General features: G+C 44.7%; 1 protein-coding gene across 1 annotated transcript in view; it reads left to right on the top strand.

The window, feature by feature from the left end:
* Positions 1–23,852, top strand: part of LOC144782917 (uncharacterized) — a 140,324-nt gene that overhangs the window by 62,261 nt on the left and 54,211 nt on the right. Inside the window, exons 2-3 of the mRNA XM_078662160.1 lie at positions 11,809–11,845; positions 13,227–13,268. Coding sequence (XP_078518286.1) covers positions 11,809–11,845; positions 13,227–13,268 — 79 coding nt within the window. The remainder of the gene's footprint in view (positions 1–11,808; positions 11,846–13,226; positions 13,269–23,852) is intronic.

The raw sequence follows: 23,852 nt of genomic DNA, 5'->3' as shown, positions 1-23,852 counted from the left end.
CTCCTTTTCAACCTATATATCGAGCCCTTTCCTCAAATTCTTAGAGAGGAGGCTAACATATCATCATTTAGCTTTGGAGGGTGCGATAAGCGGGTAGCCCTATATGCGGATGATATCCTCATAATGATATCTAATTTAGACCTGGCTCTTCCTACAGTGAACCAGAGAGCAAAGGAGTTTGGCAAGGTCTCCGGATAAGAGATAAACTCCGACAAAATGGAAATCATGGCCTGGAACACTCCTAGCATGCATGTGGAGGTTGTGTCCTCCATGCGTTATCTTGGCATTAGGATTATCCAAGATGTCAGTAAGATTGCCGCTTATAATCTGCAGCGAGTACATAAAGAATGTCAGAAACAGCTAAAGGCATGGAATCATCTCCCGTTATCCATCTTTGGGAGGACACATTTAGTTAAAATGTCTATCCTGCCTAGATATACTTTTCTGTTTAACTCTATCCCGATGGCCTTTGATAATAAGCAAATAGCCAAATGTCAACAAGAGATTAATTCCTTTATCTGGAGGAATGGAGCTACAAGATTGGCTTGGAAAAAGCTGAGGAGAAGGAGGGAAAAAGGAGGGCTAACGTTACCAGACCTGCAATATTATGCCTGGGTGTTTCAACTATCTTACTCTAGAATGCTTCTAAAAACACCAGTGGATAGCTCTAGGGGAAGAATGTTTCGAGCTATGTTAGAAGGAGCCGATCTTCCACCTAACGGCTTCCTTTTCAAGTTCGGGGACCAGAAATGTAAAAAAAAAAGTAAAATTAAAAACTCTTCAATCACTGGCCAGAAGTTGGACCACAATTAGGAAACAAATAGGGCTGAGCTATTTTTCCAACGCAGCACCTTTGTGGGACTCGCCAGGTACTCCATCATGTCTTAAAGACAGACTGGCGTGCCCGATAAAGGATGCTGGAATTTTGAATCGGGAAGACCTGGTGGCAGGCGGCTCAATGGCACCCAGGGAGGAGCTGCGGGAGAGAGTTGGGCCGGGCCTCTCTAGTTTCAAACATATACAACTGACTAGCTGGGCTCATGCATTGATTAGGAAGGGGGTCAGACTGGGCAAATACAGTAATCTGGAAAATCTACTGGTGACAAGGCCAGGGGGGGGCAAGGAGGTCTCATGTTGGTACTGGGCGATCCTGGAAGAAATAGATGGCGACTTTAAACTCCCTGAGGAGCTATGGGGAAGCGAGGTGGGCGACCAGTGTGAACAGATGTGGCTGAATTCATTTAGTCTTTCACACAAGATCATGAAACCAGCATGGTTGAGGCGAAATAACCTGTTCACGTTACATCGAGCATATCTCTCTCCCCAAAAGCTAGCCAAATTCCAGCCAGGGAAAAAATGCAATAAATGCGATCTACCTGAAGCCTCGGATGTGCATATGTTTAAAGACTGCCCTGCCATTAGCTATTTTTGGGAGGAGGTGATGGATGCCCTGTGCTCTATTCTTAACACCACTCTGAGTATTACTCTCCCCCTGATTATCTTCAGGACAGACGAAAACATCTCCGGGCATGCCAGATCCTTTCTTTTTTATGCAATTCTCCTGGTTAGGAGACAGATTTGCAGGTTCTGGGTGGATGTAGCCCCTCCAACATATGCGGGATGGTTGTCGTCCCTATATGAAGTTTCTAAGGTGGACTTGGCCAGATCTTGCAGCAGGAAAAAGGTTGCTTTTTGGGACTTCTTCATACAATGGAGGTAGGATTTCCAGGGTTTTTTTTCCCCCGGGTTCTATGATTATACCTTTTTTTCCTGCTCCATGGACCTACAGCAATGGCACTCTCCGAGATATCTGGTCCAACAGGTGGTAACACGCCTAGCCGGAGTATTGAAGGTCGCCCGTTTGTGTGTAGCTCTCTTTCTTCCGCCAATATGATTCTTGTGCTTATGCCCGAGCCCTACTTCTAGATCTGGGGGCTGGACATAGTGGCACACAGTGGTGGTCGGTGGTTTTCCCGCACTGGGGTCTATGACTGCTTTTTAAAGAAAGCAAAAGACACACAATTGATGGTCAGAATGCAGAACAAATCAAAACCTTCACCCCCAGTCAAGAGATCTGGGTTAAATCCATAATTATTTTGCTCACTATGCGACCCCAGTTTAGACCTGGCCATATGCAAATCAGTCTTGACCCTGTGCCTCATGGGAACAGTCCAGCCCGAACTGCCAAGCCAGGCCCTCCCTGGACCGGAAACAAGCATCCTAGTACCGGTATCGGGGTTTCACCCCTCTTCAGCCAGGATGGCTTGATTCCAGTGGCACAGTGAGCCATTACCCACGTCTGGGCATACCTGGCACACTTAGGGCGAGAAAGCAAAAGACACACAAATGACGGACGGAATGCAGAACAAATCAAAGCATTCACCCCCAGTCAAGAGATCTGGGCCTGTATCCATCACTTTTTTGCTCACCATGCCATTCCAGTTTGGACCCAGCCATATGCAAATCGGTCTTGACTCTGCACCCCATTGGAACAGTCCAGCCCGAACTGCCAGGCCAGGTCCTCCCTGGACTGGAAACAATCATCCTAGGACCGATTTCGGGCTTTCAGTCCTCATCAGCCAGAATAGCTCGACTGCAGTGGCGTTGAGAATACGGGACCCATGTCTGGGCATACCTGTCCCACTCAGGGTGACAAATGCAAAAAGAACAACTGATGGACATAATGCAGAACAATGTCATACATTCACCCCAGTACATCTGGGCCTAAATCCATTGTTTTTTTGCAAAACATTAGTACATGGCATTGAGACTCGCTATTTGGGAGGGATCCCCCTTCCTAATAGCGAGAGTCGCAAACGCTATTTTGCGAGTCAGTGACTCGCAAAATAGTGTTTGTACATGCCTGGATCCTTTTTTGCTGTCGCAAATGGGCCCCAGGTCGGTACTGTTGTTCAAATTTTACTTAGTTATTGTTATATCACCACAAACTAGCAGTCTCTTTAGAGTATGAGGCATAGAGTAGCTAAGGGGGCAAACTAGAACCATTTTAATCTTCTTGAATGTACAGATCATTCTATCTGTCGGAAATTTCACAGAACATGCTCTCTGAAATAGCAAATTCTGAAATTACTGCAAGTTGAGATGGAGTTGTTCAAGCAAGATTTAGCTGTTCTGATCAAGAACTGTATCGGAACAATAACTTCCTCAATAAAACAATTCATAAATTGATCATATTGTAATACCAAGCTTGGACTCTTGAGAAAAAGGTTTGGCCATTTAGAAGCTGTTTTCATATACTCGCCATTATTTCCTCATACATTCATTGTCCTATTCCTTACTTATTGCAGTTGTTGTGAGTGAACCACATGAAGGGCACCCCTGGCTGATTTGTTTGAGGGTAATATAGGGAATGTGGTTATGGCGACAAGGGTGGGAGTGGCCTATTGGAAGACTAAGTGGCAGGTAGATTTGCACTTGGTAAAATGATTGTGCTGACACAGCTTTTCTATCACTTCCCATCGTTTCCTTTGGTGATAATATCAAGAGCCAGATATACCTCTTGTGGAACTCATAGTGAACCCAGGTAGAAATAGAGTAGTATTACCTACATTTCAAGTAACTGCCAACGTGTGCAGCCTTGTAACTTGAAATGGAGACTTATCATCCAGTGGCTCAGCTGTAATGGGGTACTCGGTGGGCAGTGCCACACATTAAGGGAAATGATGAAATTGAATTTATCATCACACACTAACATCAACCTATGTGGCTATTACTAAATCTTGGAAAAAATGCTAATAGCCAATTTGTTATGAGGGTGGAGAAATACTGTTGGACCACAGACCTACAATGAACTCAACCATTTACTCCCTGCTCACCAGATATTCCAATAGTCTACTTGAATATGTTGATTCAAACAGCTTTTCAGAGCGCATTAGATCTCTGGCTGGCTGGTGGGATTGAGACAATTTAAGATTTGTTTAAAGATGGCTGCTTTCTCTCCTATGAAGATCAGCTGAACAAGTCTTACGTTATGAGGCGCCATCATCAGCAATTAGAGCTACAAGGAAAAATGGCAATTGTGAACTCAACACTCACAGGTGTTCACACTAGTCTTACTACATCAGTTAGATATAAGGCAACCACCCTGATGTATACAGTGTTTACAACACACATTGTTTCCCTGGTCCCCTTCAGGAACAATTGAGCAGAAAACATCCACACACCAATCCAAGATTCAGATTGGCTGAAATTTCTTTAGAATGCACACAAGTTTTATTCATAGGGCACATATTAGAGACACTTTCCAAACGTGAAGGCTATGTGCCACAGATTTCAAATGTTTTGGGTAGACTTATATATACCGTTTGTTGTGGGCATGACCCCCAGATGAATACATACTGACTGGCCAGATATTTTGTCCTTGCTGAACGAAGCCACCAATAGAAATTTACTTACTACTCCAGAGACTTGAGGTGCAGGCCTAGATGCATCGGTGGCGGAGCCGCGGGCGGTCCTGGAGAACTGCCGGCTGGTCCACATAGGAGTAAGTGACTGCTGAGGTGAGCTGGCCTGGGGACGGAGTTGCCGGGTGGCGGAGTATTGGTGCCGACCTGGGAACCCTGTAGGCCGCGACGCAACTGAAGAGGTGGGAGCCCAGTAGAGAAGTGGCCACTCCGGTTCGGCTTGAGCGGGTGCGGCTTCTGAAGGCGGCACCCTGCTGAGATGCCAACACAACGAGGCTGCGGTGAGTGCGATTGGTGGTGAATCGGGGCCTGGCGGGGGAGTGTGGCGGGGCTGCAGGAGGATTGGACCTTTGCACCTGGCGCATCCTGCCCTGCCCACGACCACAGCGGAGGTGAGGCCAGCAAGAACTGTCACACTCCTGGAAGTTGTGAGGCCAATGGACAGGAAGGTTTCAGGTCCCTGGTGTAGATTGGAGAGGGATCTCCTGATTGCAGGGGGGGGTCTGTGGTCTCTGGGGCCTACCCTATCCCCTTGGCTGGGTCCCTGTGCCCTGGATATATTCATCCCACTGTTTGTGTTCTCAAATTAGAAAGGTGCAAAACAGGGCAGGAGGAGGGTAAACAGAGTTTCAAGACTAGAAGGGGGGCTTGGGGGGCAGCCAAACGTAGTGAGGTCTGCCTCTCAGGCTGCTTGGCAGGGGTTTGGGCTGGCCGGATCGGTCATTTTGTGGCTTGGGGCTCTTTTAGGGCATAGCCCAATAATAGCCAAATGATATCCCAAGTAGCCCAATGCTTATATATCCTATGAGAGGACTGCCAGAAAATATTTTAGGTTTTGGTGACCTGGTGGCTGGCAGCAGGGTAGCTGGTAATAGTTTTCTTGGCTGTTTAATTAGCTATTCTTGGCTGTTCAATTAGCTGTGTTTAGCGAGTTAGACATAGTTCTGCAGGATTATAATGTCGTGGAGGCGGTGCGCCTGCTGAGCGAGGCAGGCGACCTTGATTTATTGATCCCTACAGCTGCCCTCCTCTGTGCGCTTCTGTAGGTTTGGCGGCCTCCATCCCAGTCTACATGTCCCCTATGTGGGCGAGAGGAAACGCGGTGAGTCTTGGGGGCCGCTCTTATGCCCAAAGAGTGGCCCCTTTGTCCCCAGATGCACCGGACCCTCGTGCGCATTTCGAGGCTCCGGCGAGAGGATGCGAGGGGGGGCCATGGGCTGAGGGGCGCGTCTATCGCTCGCTCCGCTAGGGCCTCAAATTAGGTCTTTCCTGCTCACGGCCTGGGGCCGAATGAGGCTGAGGCAACGGCAGAGTTAGTAAAGGAAGGGCGGGAGGCGGGGGAAGGAGGGAAGGGGGGATATGGAGGGACAGAAGCCTTTCAGGGGGAGCGGGGTGAGGGGGCTGCCCAAAGAACATGAACCCAGAGACTCTCTGGGACACGAGGAGACAGGAAGCCAGGACGGTTTTGGTGTTTGGGAGGTGGAGGAGGCATACCGGGTTGGGTTAGGCAGGGTGAGGGCCTGAGGGTTTTAGGAGGGGAACTTGGTTTTAGGGAGCGCAGTGGGGAGGAAGATAGAGGGAGTTTGGGCAAGGCCAGGGCTCAAATAGATTTTGGGGGGAGGAGGAGGGGATCCTGGGGATTGGGAGACAACTGGGCGAAGCAATGCATGGGAAGGGCTAGATATTTTCACCTGATCAAATGAGCAGATGAGGGGCCTTCTTAGAGTGGGTCAAGTGGATGCTCATCTTGCACAGGAAGGGTCAGCTGGTTTGGAAGGCAAAGGTTTAAATTTGAAAAGAGGGGGCAAGGGGGGCGTAGGCGGGGGCAGCAGAAAGCTTGGTGGGACAGGTCTTGGCCAGGACCAGCCAGGGTTAGACACGGCTTGGCTGGGATGGAGGAGGGGGGTTTGAGGGACAGGGAAGTAGGTGATTTGATTAAGGTAGGGCGTCAATGGGCAGAGAAGACTTTGGGCTTGAATAGACAAGGAGAAGGGAGACAGGGGATGAGTATCAGAGACCCAGCACACCAGACCAATCATTTATATTGCAGGGCAAGGACTCAGGTCCGGGTACGGACTTGGCAGAGCTCGGTGCTACTTACTGGCGCCAAGGAGAAGGGAGGGTAGAGCCTCGCATGGCGTGCCTGTTACCATCGGGGGATCCCACCGCGGCCAGCACATGTAGGCCCAAGCGGTCTTGCTGGCCCCAACACCTAACGGACCTCAGCAGCCTGCAGGGTAGAAAACCAGCAGGAGAACACAGTCAAAGAACTCAGCGGTGTACCGGAGGGTGTAGTCGGCGCCCCCGGAGGTGCGGAGTTGTGGGACCATGAGGGGCCACCATGTGGGATAGCGTGAAGGCACGGAGTTAGATTTCAATAAGGAGAGCCTTGAGAAAGGTGAGCTGAGAGATTATTTAGATGGGGTGGAGGGGATAAGGGTAATGTCTCTTGGAGGGTTTTTCAGGTTTGCAGAAGGGAGTCAGAGCCTACGGCAAGGCCAACCAAGTTGGGATTGACCACGGGGCCACTGGCTAGGCGGACTAAACGTTAAACGTTGCATTAAACGTTGCACCTTCAAACTGGGCTGTATCACCTTTAAAGCCTTGTCTGACTTAGCCCCTGCATTCATTACTTCCTGCTTGACCCGGTATGTCCCCCACAGAGACCTTCGCTCTGCAACTCTCAATCTTCTTGTTATTCCCAAAACCAGACGCAAGAAGCACGGTGGTCTGAGTTTTTCTGCTATGGCCCCCTCTACTTGGAACTCTTTTCCAACTGCACTCCGCCTCTGCTCAAACTACGATCACTTTCATAAACTTTTAAAAACCTACCTGTTTCAGTCAGCATTTTAGTAAACTCCTCCACCTAGCTGCCGTCATGTCAAGTGGTGGATTCTTTTTGTTCTTTCGTTTCCTATGCGCATTCGCATGTTGTTTCTTCACATGATTTGATTAATATTTTGGTCTTTTACTTACGGGACACTGCTACAATTGACATATTCATTTAACTCACGCTGCACCTACTTGTCGATATTATGGATAATGCAAACCCTGAGAATATTGGTGGAGGTTATTCTCAATCATGAGATGTACATGTCTTAATCATCTGTAATTGTGAATTCTGTTGTAGACACGTGAACCGCTCTTCCCTGAAGACTACGACTGCGACAAATGTTATTACAACCCCTGATGAAGGGTTCAGAGTGAACCCGAAATGCATTGGGTTTTTCTGCTTATGATTTACTTATGAATATCATTTGAACGAAATGTTATGATACATTTGAATTTTTTTGTATATTGTGGATCATTGAATATTTTTGTTCTAAGAATGAAATAATGATGCTTTATAAAAGAATGACAATTGTGTAAAGCACAAATTAAAAAAAAAACATACAAGGATCAACAATGGGTTTATAGGCTTTTTTGCCGCACAGCAGTGCGGAACACAGTCCCTGGTTTTCCGGGGTCTCTTCTGACACGTCATGTCAAGAGCGCCATGAAACCGTTGGTGAACGTGCGCGGTATAAATACTTTTAACGTAACGTAACGTAACGCGGACTGCAGCAACACAGGCTCCCTCCTCAGAGCCAGGTAAAATATGGAAAGAGGGAGGGGCTGGTAATGGTCTCTGTGGGGATGGGGGAGAGGGGGTTTTGGGGAGGGGGGAAGAGGGTAGGTTGCGCGAGGACAAGTATGTTTATAGACATAGGGGTGGGTACGGAGGAGGAATGTAAAAAGGATCCGGACAAGCCAGTGATTAGCAAAGGAATAGAGAAATCTGAGATAAGGGAAGAAACCAGCTGAGAAAATAAAGATAAGCTTTAAAATAAAGAGTTGTAGATTACGAGACTCCCTTCTTTGGCAGTGACTTATCCATTGGGGGCACATTTGATGCTGGCGACTAAAGAGCACATATGGAAAGGTGAAGAAGTTAAAATGCTGAAATAATTGCACAGGGAAGTGCGTGCAAAAGAAGGGTCTAAAGAAGAGGAATGCAAGCTGGCTAAGTGGCCATGGGTTCCTCTGACTATAGAAAACTGGACAGCAGTGTTCTTGATTTATGCTAGTGTTTACTGATGGGATATCTATAAAAGACTGTGCACGTGCACATTTTGAAGATTGCGCCATGAGTGCTCAAAATGCAGGAGGAAACATCCCTTGGTCAACTGTTTTGGGGTGGGGGGATTTCAGCAATTGGGGCAGCAGTGGTAGCAGGGGGCAACACAGAGGGACAGCAGCAGTAGCATTTTTTGAGGTCAAAGGGAGCTAAGGGTGTTCAGGGGTCTGGGACAAAAGGCTCATATGCCAGTTAAGGCAGAAGGCAGCCCTATAGAGTTATGACCACCAGAAGGCTGCAGAAGTACTAAGGGAAGGGTTCAAAGTGGGGTTTTTGTTTGGTTCCTGCAGCGCCTAGACACAGGCGTTGGTCAGAAACTTTGAAGTCAGCAAAAGACTCACAGGTTGTACAAGGGAAATTAGAAAAAGAGGTGAGGAAAGGGAGAATGTCTGACCCTTTCCCAGATTGGCCTCTGGACAACTTGACTGTGCCACCAATTGGGGTGGTACCTAAGAAGGAACCTGGACAATTCTGGCTTATTCAGCATTTATCATGTACAGAAGGATGCTCAGTGAATGATTTTATCGATGAAAAGGAAGCAACTGTTTCTTACTCGTCAGTTGACGTGGCCATGTCACTGGTAGGGACGGTGGGCGCAGCAGCGGAAATGACACAATGCAACATCAAATTGTCTATCCATTTACTTCCAGTCCATCCAGATGATTGGGATCTTCTGTGCATCCATTTCAATGGTAAATGGTACGTGGACAAGGGATTACCGATAGGATGTTCTATGTCATGCGCATTGTTTGAGTGTTTTTGCACCTTTCTGCAGTGGTTGTTTCAAAAATGGACTGGGTGCATGTTACTTGTCAGTTGACGTGGCCATGTCACTGGTAGTGACGACGGGCACAACTGCAGAAATGGCACAATCAATGCGACATAAAATTGGCTTTCTGTTAGCTTCCAGTCCATCCAGATGATTGGGGTTGTCTATGTATCCATTTCAATGGTAAATGGTACGTGGACAAGGCATTACCGAAGGGCTTTTCTATGTCATGCACATTATTTGAGTGTTTTACTACCTTTCTGCAGTGGTTGTTTTAAAAAAGGAAGGGGCACATGTTAGTGAACCATTACTTGGATGAATTTTCTTTGTTGGAACCTCCAGCTCCACGGAGCGCCAGGAGGCCCTGGAAAACTTCAAAGAGCTGACGGAGGATTTGGGCGTGCCACTGGCACCCGAAAAGATGATGGGCCCAGCACAGTACTGTCTTTTCTTGGAATTGAGATTGACTCCAAAAAAATGAAAGCCCGGTTGCCGAATGATTAAAGGGATAACATGCTGGAATTGTTTAACGCTATGCTGGCTAAGGAAAAAGTAATGGTTAAAGAGATACAAGCCTTGCTAGGGAATCTCAATTTTGGAGGTAGGGTAGTGAGAGTAGGGAGAACCTTCTGCAGGAAGCTAGTGAGGGCATTGGCAGGGAACAGATTGCTTTATCATCATGGGCGTCTCTCTGCAGGCGTGAAAGAAGATTTGAGAATGTGGCAAATTTTTCTGCAAACTTTCAGTGCCATTCCACTGGCACGGGAGGGGGATCTTATTTGGCATGTGCAGATATTTTCTTGACAAAATAACGATAAAATTCAGACCCGCTTCGAGTCCAGGAACAATCTGAGGCAGCTAGTGACATTGTTTGATTGCTGACACTAGTAAATGAAGGTGCCTGCACCATACCAGCACTGTGAACATGTCTGTGTGACTATGTGTGTGAGTTAAAGTGAGAGTCAGCGAAGCAATAAGTCAGAGTGAGACTGAGTGACAGTAAGGACCAGTATGTGTGAGAGTGAATGTGAGTGATTGGGGGAGAATGATGATGAGTGTAACTGTGTGTGTGACTGAGTCACATTAAGACTGAGTAAATTAGAATGAGTGGGACCGAGTGATAGTCATACCAGCCCTCCAATGCTGCAGGTTCAAATGGAATATTAATCAACGTACTCATGAAATCGCCTGCCTTCTGGGAATGAGTCTTAACTTCAGTGTTGAATATCTTTATTATTAAAGTGAGGACACATCAGTGAACCAAATAACTATTATTGCATTATTAGATGCTGAAAGGAAGCTATTCCCAATGGTAGAGAAACTGAAGGAGAGGGCAAAGAGGAGCAATTAATTAATTTTATGAAGCCTCCGTTTTGCCCAAATTGCTCATCTATTGACAACATTATGGCTCTCTCGAACTAAAATCAAGATTATTTACCTGCATTGTAGACTATAGTTGTGCTTTCCTCTAAGTAGATGAGGCGGACAGTGTCTAAATGGCAGAAATAGTTGATGGAGCCACTTTGATTGCACCTGATTATACAATTTAGTGAAGCTATTTGGATCCTACTGACACTCACTCCCATTCACTCACATAGCACTCTCAATATAAAAGGTGCTCCAGCGTAGTCGCTTGTCGCAGCACTGCCCCGTCCCGCAGCGGGGCGGGAAGACCCCAATGATGAAGCATGACACCAAGGGCCCTTTTGGTGTGTGAGGGGTATTTTAACACACATTGTGTATTGCATGAACACCTGGGTATACACTAACTCTACGTAAGGTGGACCTTGTTGATTATTTATACTTTCAGGAGAGGAGGACGCGCCCACCTTGGTGTATCTTAGCACCACCTCTTCACTCCCTTTTTTGATATATATATATATTTTTTTAGATTAATTAATAGAGCATGACCATCTATGTTATATACTCGGGGAACAGCCTAAAAAAAGAATGTTTCTTCACTACCCTTTTGCTTAGTTTTTTTATATCGTTGATCTCCCTGCGATCTTGAGAAGCCGTAAGAGCACTACAGTAACTCAGAGTGTAAGGTCTGCAGGAGATCTAGGTCTATTGCAGAAAACTCGGTTTGGCTCCTGAGGCAGGGCGATGGGCTTCACATTTTATCAATATCATCTATGCAACATTACGTTCTTTTAAATATTGTTGGGTAACATTATTAACATATACAATTTTTATACAAATGTCACCATCTTACTATAACTGACTGCTATATTTGTCAAAAACACTCTGGAAAACATTAATTAGCTGAAATTGGATTACTCACTAGATTACATTTCCCACACATTTGTGCATCAGTTCCAGTTCCCTTATCCCCCTGTTGTCTGATTTGTAACGTTTCGAAGTTGCAAACTTCAGTAGCACCTGGTGTCATATTGGAAAACCCAATCAAACTCACTCTCTTATGAGTCTCGCTGAGATTAATGTTGGCTGATTCTCCATCTGGACGAATCATAATATATTATGTTTTATGTTTGAAGTGAGAAGATCTCTACGATAGAAGGAAGAAGAGAACAGGTAAGTGCAGATGCCCTCTGTCTACTCTAAAGTGAATTCTTTAAAGCATAAAATAGTGATCCATTTAATATGCTGGTGACGGCTTAGGTAAAATGCCAGGTTTATTGATTATATCATTTCCAATGGGGCGCAGTGGCCATCACCCGCCTTATTAATTGGGAGCAGAATTGATGATGGGGTGCTTTCAAGGGAGTGTTCATGCATTGTGGAAAAAAGAAAAGTTAATAGAAAAATAAACAGACTAATGCATCGTCCAGTATTTGAAATAGTGTCTGTTGACACAGGATAGTACATAAGACAGAATTTAAAATAGCCTTTTTTTGAGGGGGGGGGGACTCTACCAGCTAAATGCAATTTATTGTATGGTGCTTTGTTCTCATGTATCTCAGAAGATCTCTACGATAGAGAGTAGAAGAGAACAGGTAAGTGCATATGCCCTCAGCTTACTCTAAAGTAAATTCTTTAAAACATAAAATAGTGATCCATTTAATATGCTGGTGACGGCTTAGATAAAATGCCAGGTTTATTGATTATATCATTTCCAACGGGAACGCAGTGGCCATCACCCCCCATATTTATTGGGAGCAGAATTGAGGATGGGGTGCTTTTCAAGGGAGTGTTCTTGCATTGTGGAAAAAAGAAAAGTTAATAGAAAAATATTCAGACTAATGCATCGTCCAGTATTTGAAATAGTGTCTCTTGGCACAGGATAGTACATAAGACAGAATTTAAAATAGCCATTTTTTGGGGGGGGAGGGTAACTCTACCAGTTAAATGGCATTTATTGCATGGTGCTGTGTTCTCATGTATGTCATGTTCGAGTACCATGATAGCGGGATAAGAAGAAACAGAGAAAGAATACATGGTTAAGCTAGCTTGGTGCATCAACGAGTACTCAATGAGATGTAGGGTCTTGTTTTTTATAGCCTGTGGGGCCTGTTGATTGTATGAGCACAGAACAGCAGAAACAGAAAAACCGTACTCTAGTGCATTGGGTACATTGTGTTAAGTCTTAAAGGAAGGGGTGGTGGAGAGGGATCATAGTTACATCACTGGCATCTCTGAGCATTTAGTGTTCAATCCAATACATTGTTTCTTGTGTTCTCTCTTCTACTGAAGGCCTGAGGTTTCTCTTCTTTGTCAGGCTGGGGGTCACTGGGTTGGGGCAGTGTAGTGCCTTTTCCTCACTAATCAGAAGAGGCTTTGTGTTGTTCATAAACACCCCAGAAAATGCACACCCCAAAATGAATTCACAAAGCAAAGTTGTACTTTTGGCCTGATAATTGGGTGATACAAAACTATTTTGGGGCATATTTGATCTGAGACCCTACAGTGGCATGGCATTCTTGTTTCTAAGCTCAGTTTCTTTCTTCACCTGCAGCTGGAGAATGTAGATGAGAGACTGGAGGTCTTGCAAATGAGAGTAAGTATGGTTATGACTTTTTGAGCAATAAATTGCTGGTTGTTTTTGCGGCTGGTACCTTCTCACAGTTATGGTGCTTCTCTTTCTCCCCCAACGCCACAAGGCCTCATTACGAGTGGCCCACAAAATGAGCTGGATTTTCCCCACACCAGGAGTTACTGATACAGGAGGTACCGGTGTCTCTGGAGGAGGGGAACCATGCTCATTAGGATTTGGTTTCTGTGGGTCCTCTAAGGAATGTGTAATGGGAACTCTGCAATTCTAGGTTGGATTTCCTGGCAATTCTCAATTCACCCCAAAATCGTCAGTGATTTTAGCTCTTTTCAGCAGCCTAAATCCCTGTGTAAAAGTAGAACAAATATATGCCCGATTGGGCCAGTAATGGGGCTTTTCTGCTCACATCTCGTCATGTTAGAAAATTGCAACCTTTTACAGCCAATCTGTAAAGTATATTAAGAGGAATAATTTGAAACAAGTGTTAAGTTAGTAAATTTTTTGGGGTACAACTGTGTAACTAACATGCTGAATACATTTTATTAGGAAATATTTTAGTCAAAAGGCATTTTAAAACATGAAATAAATGTTTTGGTCTTTAGGGGTCTCTCGTCCCTAGCAACAGCTGTTACTGGGGCACCCTTATTTCCCATGAGCTGCTTCCTGAGTATCCAGCAGCCATGGGAACATTGATACACATTATGGTGAACCACCATCTATATACTTCCGATATCCATTCTCTTAGTAACAGAAAAGAGGGGCCTCAGACATGGTAAGCAAGGGGCTAAAATGAGACCCTTAAACTCCCCATTGTGACTGCAGCCATTATCTGCCACTGTAAGGCACTTATTACTTTATGCGCCCAAAAAACATTTGGCATTCTGTGACGTAACAGTACAGAGGAGCAACATTTATATTAAACATAAGCTTCAAATGTGATCCCTTCACTCTCCTTTGTGATCTCTCTACTGACCGTATCTGCTCCTGTGTGCTGGCGAAGTTAAGCATTTGATGGTTGTCGTGGAAATATTTATAAATTTATGGTAATTATTTTAGGGTTGAAGGGCGGTAATATTATATGCAGTGATTTTTTGATCAAGGTTATATTACAACATGTAGTAAAATGGTTTAGTGGACGAATGTATCCGATGTAGAGGTCTTGGTGTAACTTGAAGGTCACATAATGTTTGAAAACCAGTGGTTGCACAGGCTCTCATAAGTTTGAGGTCTGTAAAATGTGTACCAATGGGCTCTGTCATTGTGGCCCCTGTCAGTACAGTACCGGTAATTTTGATGATATAGTTCTCTATCTGCACCAAATCACATACAAATAGTCTTTGCAATTGAATTCATAACTTTCATACTCATTTTACAGGGCAAAAAAATTATGACAATCTGAATTGATTGAATTTGACATTCTGAACTTCAGCTTGTTTGTTGCATTTGTTAATCTAGACAGTAAAGTCAGCTAAAGATTCTGTGGCCTTGGAGAAAATTACTGTATTGTCCTCAGTAGGAGACATTACCAGTCGCGGCCCGTGCAGGTAAGAGTGGTGGGGCCGGGTGGGGCGGGGGGGAATTTGACAGACTACCATGAGGGAAAATGAAATAAATAATTAATTTTCCCTTCTCGTCGTCTGACGAAATCCCCCACCACCACCCGGCCCCACAGCTCTTACCTACATGGGCAGTGGCTGGACATTACTGATGTACAGCGAGATATTTCACATAAATTCTTTTTAAAAGTGGCATGACAAGTTGTTTCCAACTTAAAAAAACAGTAGACAATTAAACATTGTGAGGAGAACATGTAGCTAAGCCACGGAGTAGAACTTCTTTTTGAGTGTAGAGATTAATAGAAGGTGCAGGGTGGTTTCAACTTGTTGCCTACCTGGAGGAAAGATCAGTGGAGGTCACTGAGATTGGGACTGATGTGGTGGTGGCTGTGTTGGACAGTATTGAGATTGGAACCTTCATGGAAGGGATCTTGGAATGGAGTGAAAGTGAAGCCAGGGAGCGTATTTATCTGGGACCAGGTAAGTACAAATGCAACATAGAAAAAATCATAGTTTAGAATCTTGATTTTTTAAAATTTTACATCATTTAAAGTATGACAATGAAGGGCCTTATTTACAGATTGGTGGACGTGATACTGGGTCAACATATGACAGATATCCTGTACACGGTATTACAACTGCCATAAGGTAAAACACACTTGCAATAATACGGGGAATGGGTTATCCACCACGTATGCAATGAAGTATCCCATCTGCCAAACTCTACATAAGTCGAACAGTTTGAAAGCGGAAGTGAATTTTTTTTATGAATAGTACAGCAAAACAATAGGTTTTTAGATACATTAAACAAAGTAGCATTACAAAACTATTAAGGTGCTGAAAATGTGCTGATGCTTCTAAGCACTGGCCTATTTCACCCACCGTTGTAATTCAGGCCCTGCTGCTTGTACACAATAGGACTACATCTGACCTAGTTCCTTCATGGATGCAAAGCAAGAAAAGTAGGCAAGTCTAAGTGCATATTAAGAAAAGCCCTCTCTTGGATGTTGTTGCATCAGAGGGCATGTTATGTTGTGTTAAAATATGGCATATCATGTCATGAATACCCACAAAGCTTTTTATGTAGAACTTTGTTGATGTTTTTAGTTTAAACCTTGTGATATATAGGCTCAATATGAAGTATACTTTCATTGGCGGGTTAAGCCTTCCAAAATACCGCCTGAACTTTATGTGGCCGTACCCCCACGTTACTTGCGTTTTCTCATGTTGGGGATGTGTGTACCACTTCTAGTATATATTTCTTGTTCTTATTGCTTGAGACTTCATAGGTGGTTATGTTGTCCCACTGTCACTCATCGTGTTCTCCTTTACCCTTTTGGCTGCTGTCTTCCATTTGTGACTCATTATCGCAGAAGTCTTATTAATGGGAGAATGCCTGAAAAGCTTGCTTTTTTTATCTTACTATTTACCCACACAAGCTGAGGACATGACAGATGCCTGTTGAGCCATTGGCTTCGTTCTTGCGATGTGGTGTGTGTTGCTGGGCACATGATTCATTGACAGCACTGTGATACCCAACCTTATTGGAGGAACATCTTTTACTTCATGCTCGGAGCTGTGGATTCCTTGTGTTGTCACTGGCACTTTGTGGATAAAGTGGTGTAGTGCAGGTTTTTATCTGTTCCACTCTATATAGCCCTATCTCAGTCTGTTCTCTACCCCAGTGTTGCCACATTTCAATCCCACAGCTGCATGGTATATGGTACCAGCGTTGTAGGCATGGCACCTGGCTGGCAGTGTCATTGCCATGGCTGAATTTTCTATGCCCAGCTAAGGTTGTAGAAGCATTGGTAACGTGTGAGGAACAGTGTTCAAAACACTCTTTTGCACAATAGGATTTCCGGAGGCGCGTGCGCACACACACACACGCAGATTACAGAATGAATCTGCATCAAGACAAGTCAGAATAGAAGAGTAGAATTTACTCACTTTGCCACCCTATGCGAGGGATGCTATCGGAGGTACTGCCAATAAGAATGTGGACACTTTTAGTGATATATATATATATATGTGTGTGTGTGTGTGTGTTGTGTAATGGGTACAGAACATGTTTCTCACTACACACATTACTTCTTCCTGGCTCAAATGTTTTTGCCTGTGTCCTGGCGCCTTGCTGTAGTTAATTTGTCTATAATTATATCTGCAAAGAAAGGTGACCAAATATCTTGTCAACTCCTTAAGAATGGTGGAATATTAAAAAACGTAAACACATGCGGCACATGCATTTTCCCATATTCATCATGTTTGCACTAGTAGTTCTGCTACTGTAATGCTGAAATGAACCTACAAAATGCTATAATGTTTAAGAAAATTAGATTAAAAGCCTGGAAAGGCAAAACACCTCGTCTTTGGTAGCTTTGACAGCATTAGTGAGCTTCACCATTGTATGTATTTATGTAGTATAGCCTTATTTCTTAGCTGTGAGGCTCCCCGGGGCTCTGCCCTGGGCCCCACACTGTTTAATATATGTATGAGACCGTTGGCAGAGATTGTCCATCCATTTGGCATAAAAATCATCACCTATGCAGATGACACTCAGATCGTGGTGGCACTCAACCACCCCGAGGGGTCGTCTAGCACCCTAGGGTGTTGCCTACAGGAGGTCGCCAAATGGATGCCTTAAACTTAATAGGGACAAGACGGAGCTTATGCTCCTGGGCAACTCCCCTGCCTTCAATCCGGCATCTCTTTGGCCAGATTGCCTAGGCCCGTCCCCGTCCCCTAAAGACCAGATCAAGAGCCTTGGTATCTGGATTGACCACTCTCTCACTTTCAGTCATCAGGCAGCGAAGCTTTCTGCAACCTGCTTTGGGCTACTGAGGATGCTTCCTAAGGTTCTTCCTCTTCTTCCTTTCCACGCTAGAAAGATCATGGTTCAAGCTTTGATCCTCTCTCGCCTGGATTATGGGAATGCCTTATATTTGGGAGCTCCGCAGTATACCATCAACAAGCTCGAAATCATTCAGAACTGTGCCGCCCGTAGACTTCTTCAGATTCCTCATCGGCAGCCCGTTAAAGAGCTTGCACTGGCTGCCGATCACAGAAAGGATCCAGTTCAAGACTATGTGTTCGGTTCATAAAGCCTTCTGGAAAATTGGCCCGCCCATACTTCAATCTCTGATCACTCCCTATCAACTGAAGAGAGACCTTCGGTCATCTGTCTCTTTTCTTGCTCTTCAACCCAGAATAAGGAGGGTCAGATGTGGCGGGCGCTCCTTCTCATATAATGGTGCCATTGGTTGGAATGATCTTCCACTTCAATTGTGCAAAGAGCCCAAAGTTCTCTCATTCCGCAAGCTTTTAAAAACTTGGCTGTTTTAGTTCCGCTTTCTTCTCCTACTGTTCTGTCCCCTGTACTCGTTTGCAGCGCTGGGAGGCCTCCGAATAGCCCTCACACTTTATAAATGTCATTCCATTCCATTCCATAGCTAACTGGCAGTGGAGGGCTGTACAGTGTCAATCTTTTCTTCCTCATTCATTTGACTCATAGACTGCGTGCCCAGTTCACAAAGATGTTGCCTTGATTTACTCTTTTAGTTTTCCTGGCTTGCTGCTAGAATTCAATAGTAAGGACCTGAGATTCTTAATTTGGCACTTAGATTACTCCATAACCATGTGATAGATACCGGTTCACCTTATGACTAGTGGTTTAGGATATAATGCCCTTTTGTAATAAGGTGCATAGGATTTCCGTCATTGTGGCGGGGTCACTGGTCGACTGAGAACTATTTCAGCCTCTAACTTGAATCCCCAGAATGGTTCACCATTTCATTCATCAATGCAAGCTCCGTGGTAGTCTACGCATGCCATTTTGACTTGACTCTACAGAAGGGCGACCCAGAGATTCTTATATGTCTGAAACAAGATTCAAAGACCATTCAGATAGGACTCAGCCTTATTTGTAACCACTAGTTACAGCATTCAGATTGGCAGCAGGATATCTAGCACAGAAAGAGGAGTTTTCCTGGTTATGAATAGATTTATTACATCTCTCCTAGTAATTCATTCATTAATTATTTAATTAATGCATTTGTAATGCTCACACAGTCATGCCTGTTAATGTGGACTTTAGGGGAAAAAACTGTGGGATAAACGTGTGAAATGTTAAAGCCTGCTTTTTGTTTATTTTGAGATTTTACAGGTTTTCTTTCACTAGGATAATTATAAAATGTGCTAATATTCTGGTGCTACACATATAATTTTTGCAGCACTATATAGAGGGCTGTGTTGATGGAAAAGTCCCTTGCATGCTGGCACTGATTTTTGACAGATATGCACCCCTGTCCTGAGTGCCACAGCAGCTTTTTAATCTGGATACCTGGTGATGATTTTTGTTCATTGGCGAACAGGGACCATACATGTGAGCCATGACCTACGTCTATTTCATGGATTGAAGTCTTGCTAGGATCTGGAGGAGTGCCACCAGTGCTACCCTCATAAGCGGTAAAAGTCTACTGTCTTTACTGAAGTGTATGGGAGCATGAGCGTGGTGGTGGGAGCATACGCTGTTTTAGTAACGTTGATCAGTAGAGTGAACAGGCCTTTTTACGTGTGTGTCACTAAATTGGGGCCCACTCATGTAAAATTCTGCTGCTGTGTACTTAACTTAGCCTTGGCCTAAATTGAATTAGCTTGTAGTTCTGTGCAGCGTGTTTACATGTGTGTGTTCTGATGTATGTGTGCTTATGAGTGTTACTATACAATGGAGGCCTGTGAGTTCCATATTTGAAGCCTAGGATCTTGAGGATGGAATATGGATGAGACCCCAAGACAGATTTGTGGATAGCTACATTCCTGAGAGCTGGGTGGGACACACACTGAAGGAAGGGAGCTGGGTGGGACACACACTGAAGGAAGGGAGAGCTAGGCTCTCCTGGGCACTTCAAAAGGGCTCTTTGATTTTGAAAATGCGCTAGTCAGTTCAGTTCAGTAATTCTTTATTCGATGATAAAAAAAGCATCATAAAAGTACAAATATATTTACACGGTTAAAAAACAGAATTAAATTACATCTGAGAATCATCATGAATTACCAATACATACAGATAAAAATACATACTTAAAAACTACTCCATTAGCTGTTTCCTCTTGTGTTTCTCAACCTTACAGCAAGCCTAAAAAAATTCAAAATACAATACAGTGTCCATGGATCATTAGCTCTTTGCAGGTAGAGTAAAGCCGTTTTTGCGTGCCTAAACCTTTCTTTTTTTTAAACTTTTACCAAATATTTACACCAGGGGTACTTAAAAAAAGGGCACAAAAGTACAAAATGAAGGGTGTCCTGCGGAGACCTATTGTCGCAGCCGCAGGCACCCTTCTGCGCTATTGTTGGAGTAAAACCTGCAGGATCCGCCAATAAATGTGGTAATAGGTTAAACCTTAGGCGGGTCATGAGGAATCTATCATGTGAATTGTATACCAAATACAGATATGGCTCCATGCCCTCGTTTTTTATAAGACTAAGGGCACTTACAGATTGTTTGGACATGTCCCATGCTGATCTGCGCTTCACGAGGTGATCGGATAACAACCTTTTGATTTTTAGTTTATCCGAGGGTAAGATGAAGTTAGGGTTGATGAACAGATCCTTCCTGTCAATAGCCTCCAACGTGGTCTTAACATAGTGTAACCAAGGGATATGTAGCCCTTTGTCCCTGTGCAAGCAATCTTCCAGGATTTGTCTACCTAGGGCTGCCTCAGAATTTGACCAGGTCTTCAACCATGCCATGATGGGGCTTAGCTTAATCTGGTCCTCGATAAGTGGACTCCCAAGTTCGCTATGTACAATTGCAGCTGAGGTACTCTGAGGGACTCTTAAGATCCTTTGCATATACTTATTTTCCTCGACTTGCAGTTGCTCCACATTCACATAGCCCCACACTTCTGACCCAAGCATTACTCTCGCACAACCTATTGACCTATAAAGGTTCAGAACCTGTTCTGGGTACCAGCGACCCAACCTACGTCCATAGTTTGCTATGGCACCGTTTGTGGAGATTAATTTTGAGCAACGGTCCACCACTAGGGATTTGAAATGCAGTGCTCCATCAAACAATAACCCTAAATAGGAGAAAGACTTCAGATTTTCTAATGTGTGGTCCCCTATCTTATATGAGAACCTTTGCACGTTTTAGTACCAGCCAGCATCACAAAGGACTTACTCAAGTTTACTGACAGGTCCAAAGTCCCCATAAACTTTACAAAACCGTCGATCAGGCACTGCAGGCCCCTCGGAGTGCGAGCGAGCAGGACCGCGTCATCCGCGTATACAAGCACCGGGATTTGACGCGATCCTACTCTTGGGCAGTCCGAGTTTAAAACCAGCAATTCCTGCTCTAGGTTGTTGCTAAAGAGCGAAAACAGGAATGGTGCTAAAATGCAAGCCTGTCGGTCTCCACTTGTACAGAGAAAGGGTTCCGTATTCCCCCCCTCCGTATTATAGCGAACCCTAGCTGTTGTATCCTGGTGCAGCTCACTCAAGATATTAATCAGAGCTGGGTCAATTCCCATGTCCCTCATCAGGCACCATAGCTTGTTCCTATTTACATGATCGAAGGCTGCTGCTAGGTCCATAAAGCCCAGATATTTGTCCTCATTGCTGGTTTTGGTGTATTTAGCAACCAGCAGATAAAGATTGAGGCATTGGTTGCTTGTGGACCTCCCTGTTGTGAAACCATACTGAATGTCCGTAATTAGGTAGTGTTCTTCAGTCCAGTCCATGAGCCTTTGCAAGATTACCCGACCCAAAATTTTGGCTGAAACATCAATGAGGGAAATCGGTCTGTAACATTGTGGGTTGTCCCTGTTGCCCTTCCTAAAAATGGGGACAATGACTGCTGTGGACCAAGAGCGGGGCAAACCATGCTGGACAGTCATGTTTAACACTCTGGTGAGGATGGGGGCCCAAAGATCTACTTTACTCAGATACAAATCAGGTGGAGAGCCATTAGGGCCAGGCGCCATGTTACGTGTGAGGCCTTGTATCCCTGCTGTTATTTCTGCAAGGGAGAACTCAATACTTGGGCCATGTTGAGCATTCCGGGCCCAGTCCATATCTGTGTCCTGTTTATGGTTATACAATCCCTCAAAGTGTGAAACCCACTGCTCTGGTAAAATACTCGTCCCAATCCCGGGGGAGTTGCTATCCTGAAAACATGGGTTGTTCACAATCCTCCAGAATTGGGTCATATCCCTTCTTTCTCCCGCCTCTCTCAGATCTGCCCAGGCTTCCGTTTGCAGGGTGATATTTCTTTGTTTTAGTGCATTTTTGTACGTACGTCTGCACTGAACTATTCTATAGTTATCCCTGGGCTTGGATTTTAGACTAGTTTTTAAGTCTCTCATGGCTCGTGAACACTTACTGTCAAACCACCTCGGCTGCAGGTTATTCCTCTTAGGGGCTTTTGTCTTTAATAAACCGTCTACCAACTTGGTCACTGAACTAAATGCCCCGAGCAGATTACTACCCTCTATTATGGGGTCTAGGCATTCCTCAATCTTGGCCATCCCCTGTGATATTAACTCTTTATAAAATGCTTCCCCGTCAATCTTTGCCAATCTAAGCCGCCTTCCCTGATCAGTTACCTTCAACACACTGTCCGTCGGGGGGCTGAGCTTGGAGCGACCCTATTGTTTAAATGTTAACGTTAAGGGGTTATGGTTGCTAAAAGCGCTCCACTCAGTCCCCACCCCACTGATTGATTTTTTTGCTTGCCTGGACACTAAAATATGATCTATATAGGTAGAGCATCCTCTCCCTTTAAAGGTTGGGATGAGAGACCCATCTTCTTCTAAGCAAACCAAATCTATTGTGTGTTCCAGGTCATGGGTTTTTAAAAGATTACTAAGAACTAAGCCTTCAGGGGAGTGTTCAAAATGTGGATCCTTCTCCATAGAACATCGGGACCAATCTACATTCAGGTGAAACAGAGTTGGGCACAGATGACAGTTAAAATCACCCAAAACTATCATTGATTTTTCCGTAGCCCCTTTTCTAAGGTCTAGCTCCTGATGGAGTCTATGGTCTAATTCCTGTAATGTGAGGTTATTTTCCTTGGAGGACCCTGCATTATATAAATTGAACAATGTTAACCTGAGTCCCGGACTTACAAACCATAGCACCTGGATAGTATGTGCTGACCACGGTGGGCTTGTCCATACTCCTGTCAGGTTCAGGTCTACATATAACGCTAGACCTCCAATAGCTCTGCCTGAGCTAGCTTTTTGTGCTGGCACAAAAAAGCATTTATACCCCACCATATGAAAGGGGTTACTATCAACTGCCCAGGTCTCTTGTAGGCTGATTATCTGAAACCCCTGAATGTACTCTCTCCATTCTTTGTTATTACATTTTCCTGCCAGGCCCGCAATATTCCAAGATAAAATTTGCAGCTCCCCCCTCAGATTCCCTACCTGGGTTTTTCTCTCTCTGGCTGTCAGGTGTTGGGCCTTCCTCAGTCCTTGGGGAAGTAAAAGGTCTGTTTCGATGACTGGACTGATACCACCCTCAAATTTTCCTCCTGTGTGCGAATCGTTTGGCGGCTAAAACATTTATCAGCCTCCTGCATCTTTTCCCTAACGGTACTTGCCATTGGGAAATATAGTTGACTGGCTAGTTGTTTTGACGAGGGTGTGTTGTTATTCGTCAACCGCCTACCTTCACCTTCCCCATTCGGTAATCTTATTGCGTCACCCTCCCCATGAGTTGACTCCACAACTTGATCCTGGGATATTCGTGGTCGATCAATATCTTCTAGGCTCAAGAGGGGGCTAAATCTGTTCTCCCAAATGGCCGCATCTTGGTCTTGCACTGCCATAACGTTTGTGGCAAACCTACACCTCCCTTTAGCAAATTGTCCCGTGCCTACTCCCCCCAGGTGGTGTATAAATTCATAAGGGGCATATTGTATGGGATAAAAATATCCCAGTGGTTATGTTGTTATGTTACTTGAGGAGTGAAAGGAGCCACTAGACAGTATATACTCGACCACTCTCAAATCCCTGAAATTCACAAT

The sequence above is a fragment of the Lissotriton helveticus genome, chromosome 9 (assembly GCF_964261635.1).
Source record: "Lissotriton helveticus chromosome 9, aLisHel1.1, whole genome shotgun sequence".
NCBI lineage: Eukaryota > Metazoa > Chordata > Amphibia > Caudata > Salamandridae > Lissotriton > Lissotriton helveticus.
Note: the sequence above shows the minus strand (reverse complement) of the source record. Positions and strands in the feature narration are given on the sequence as shown.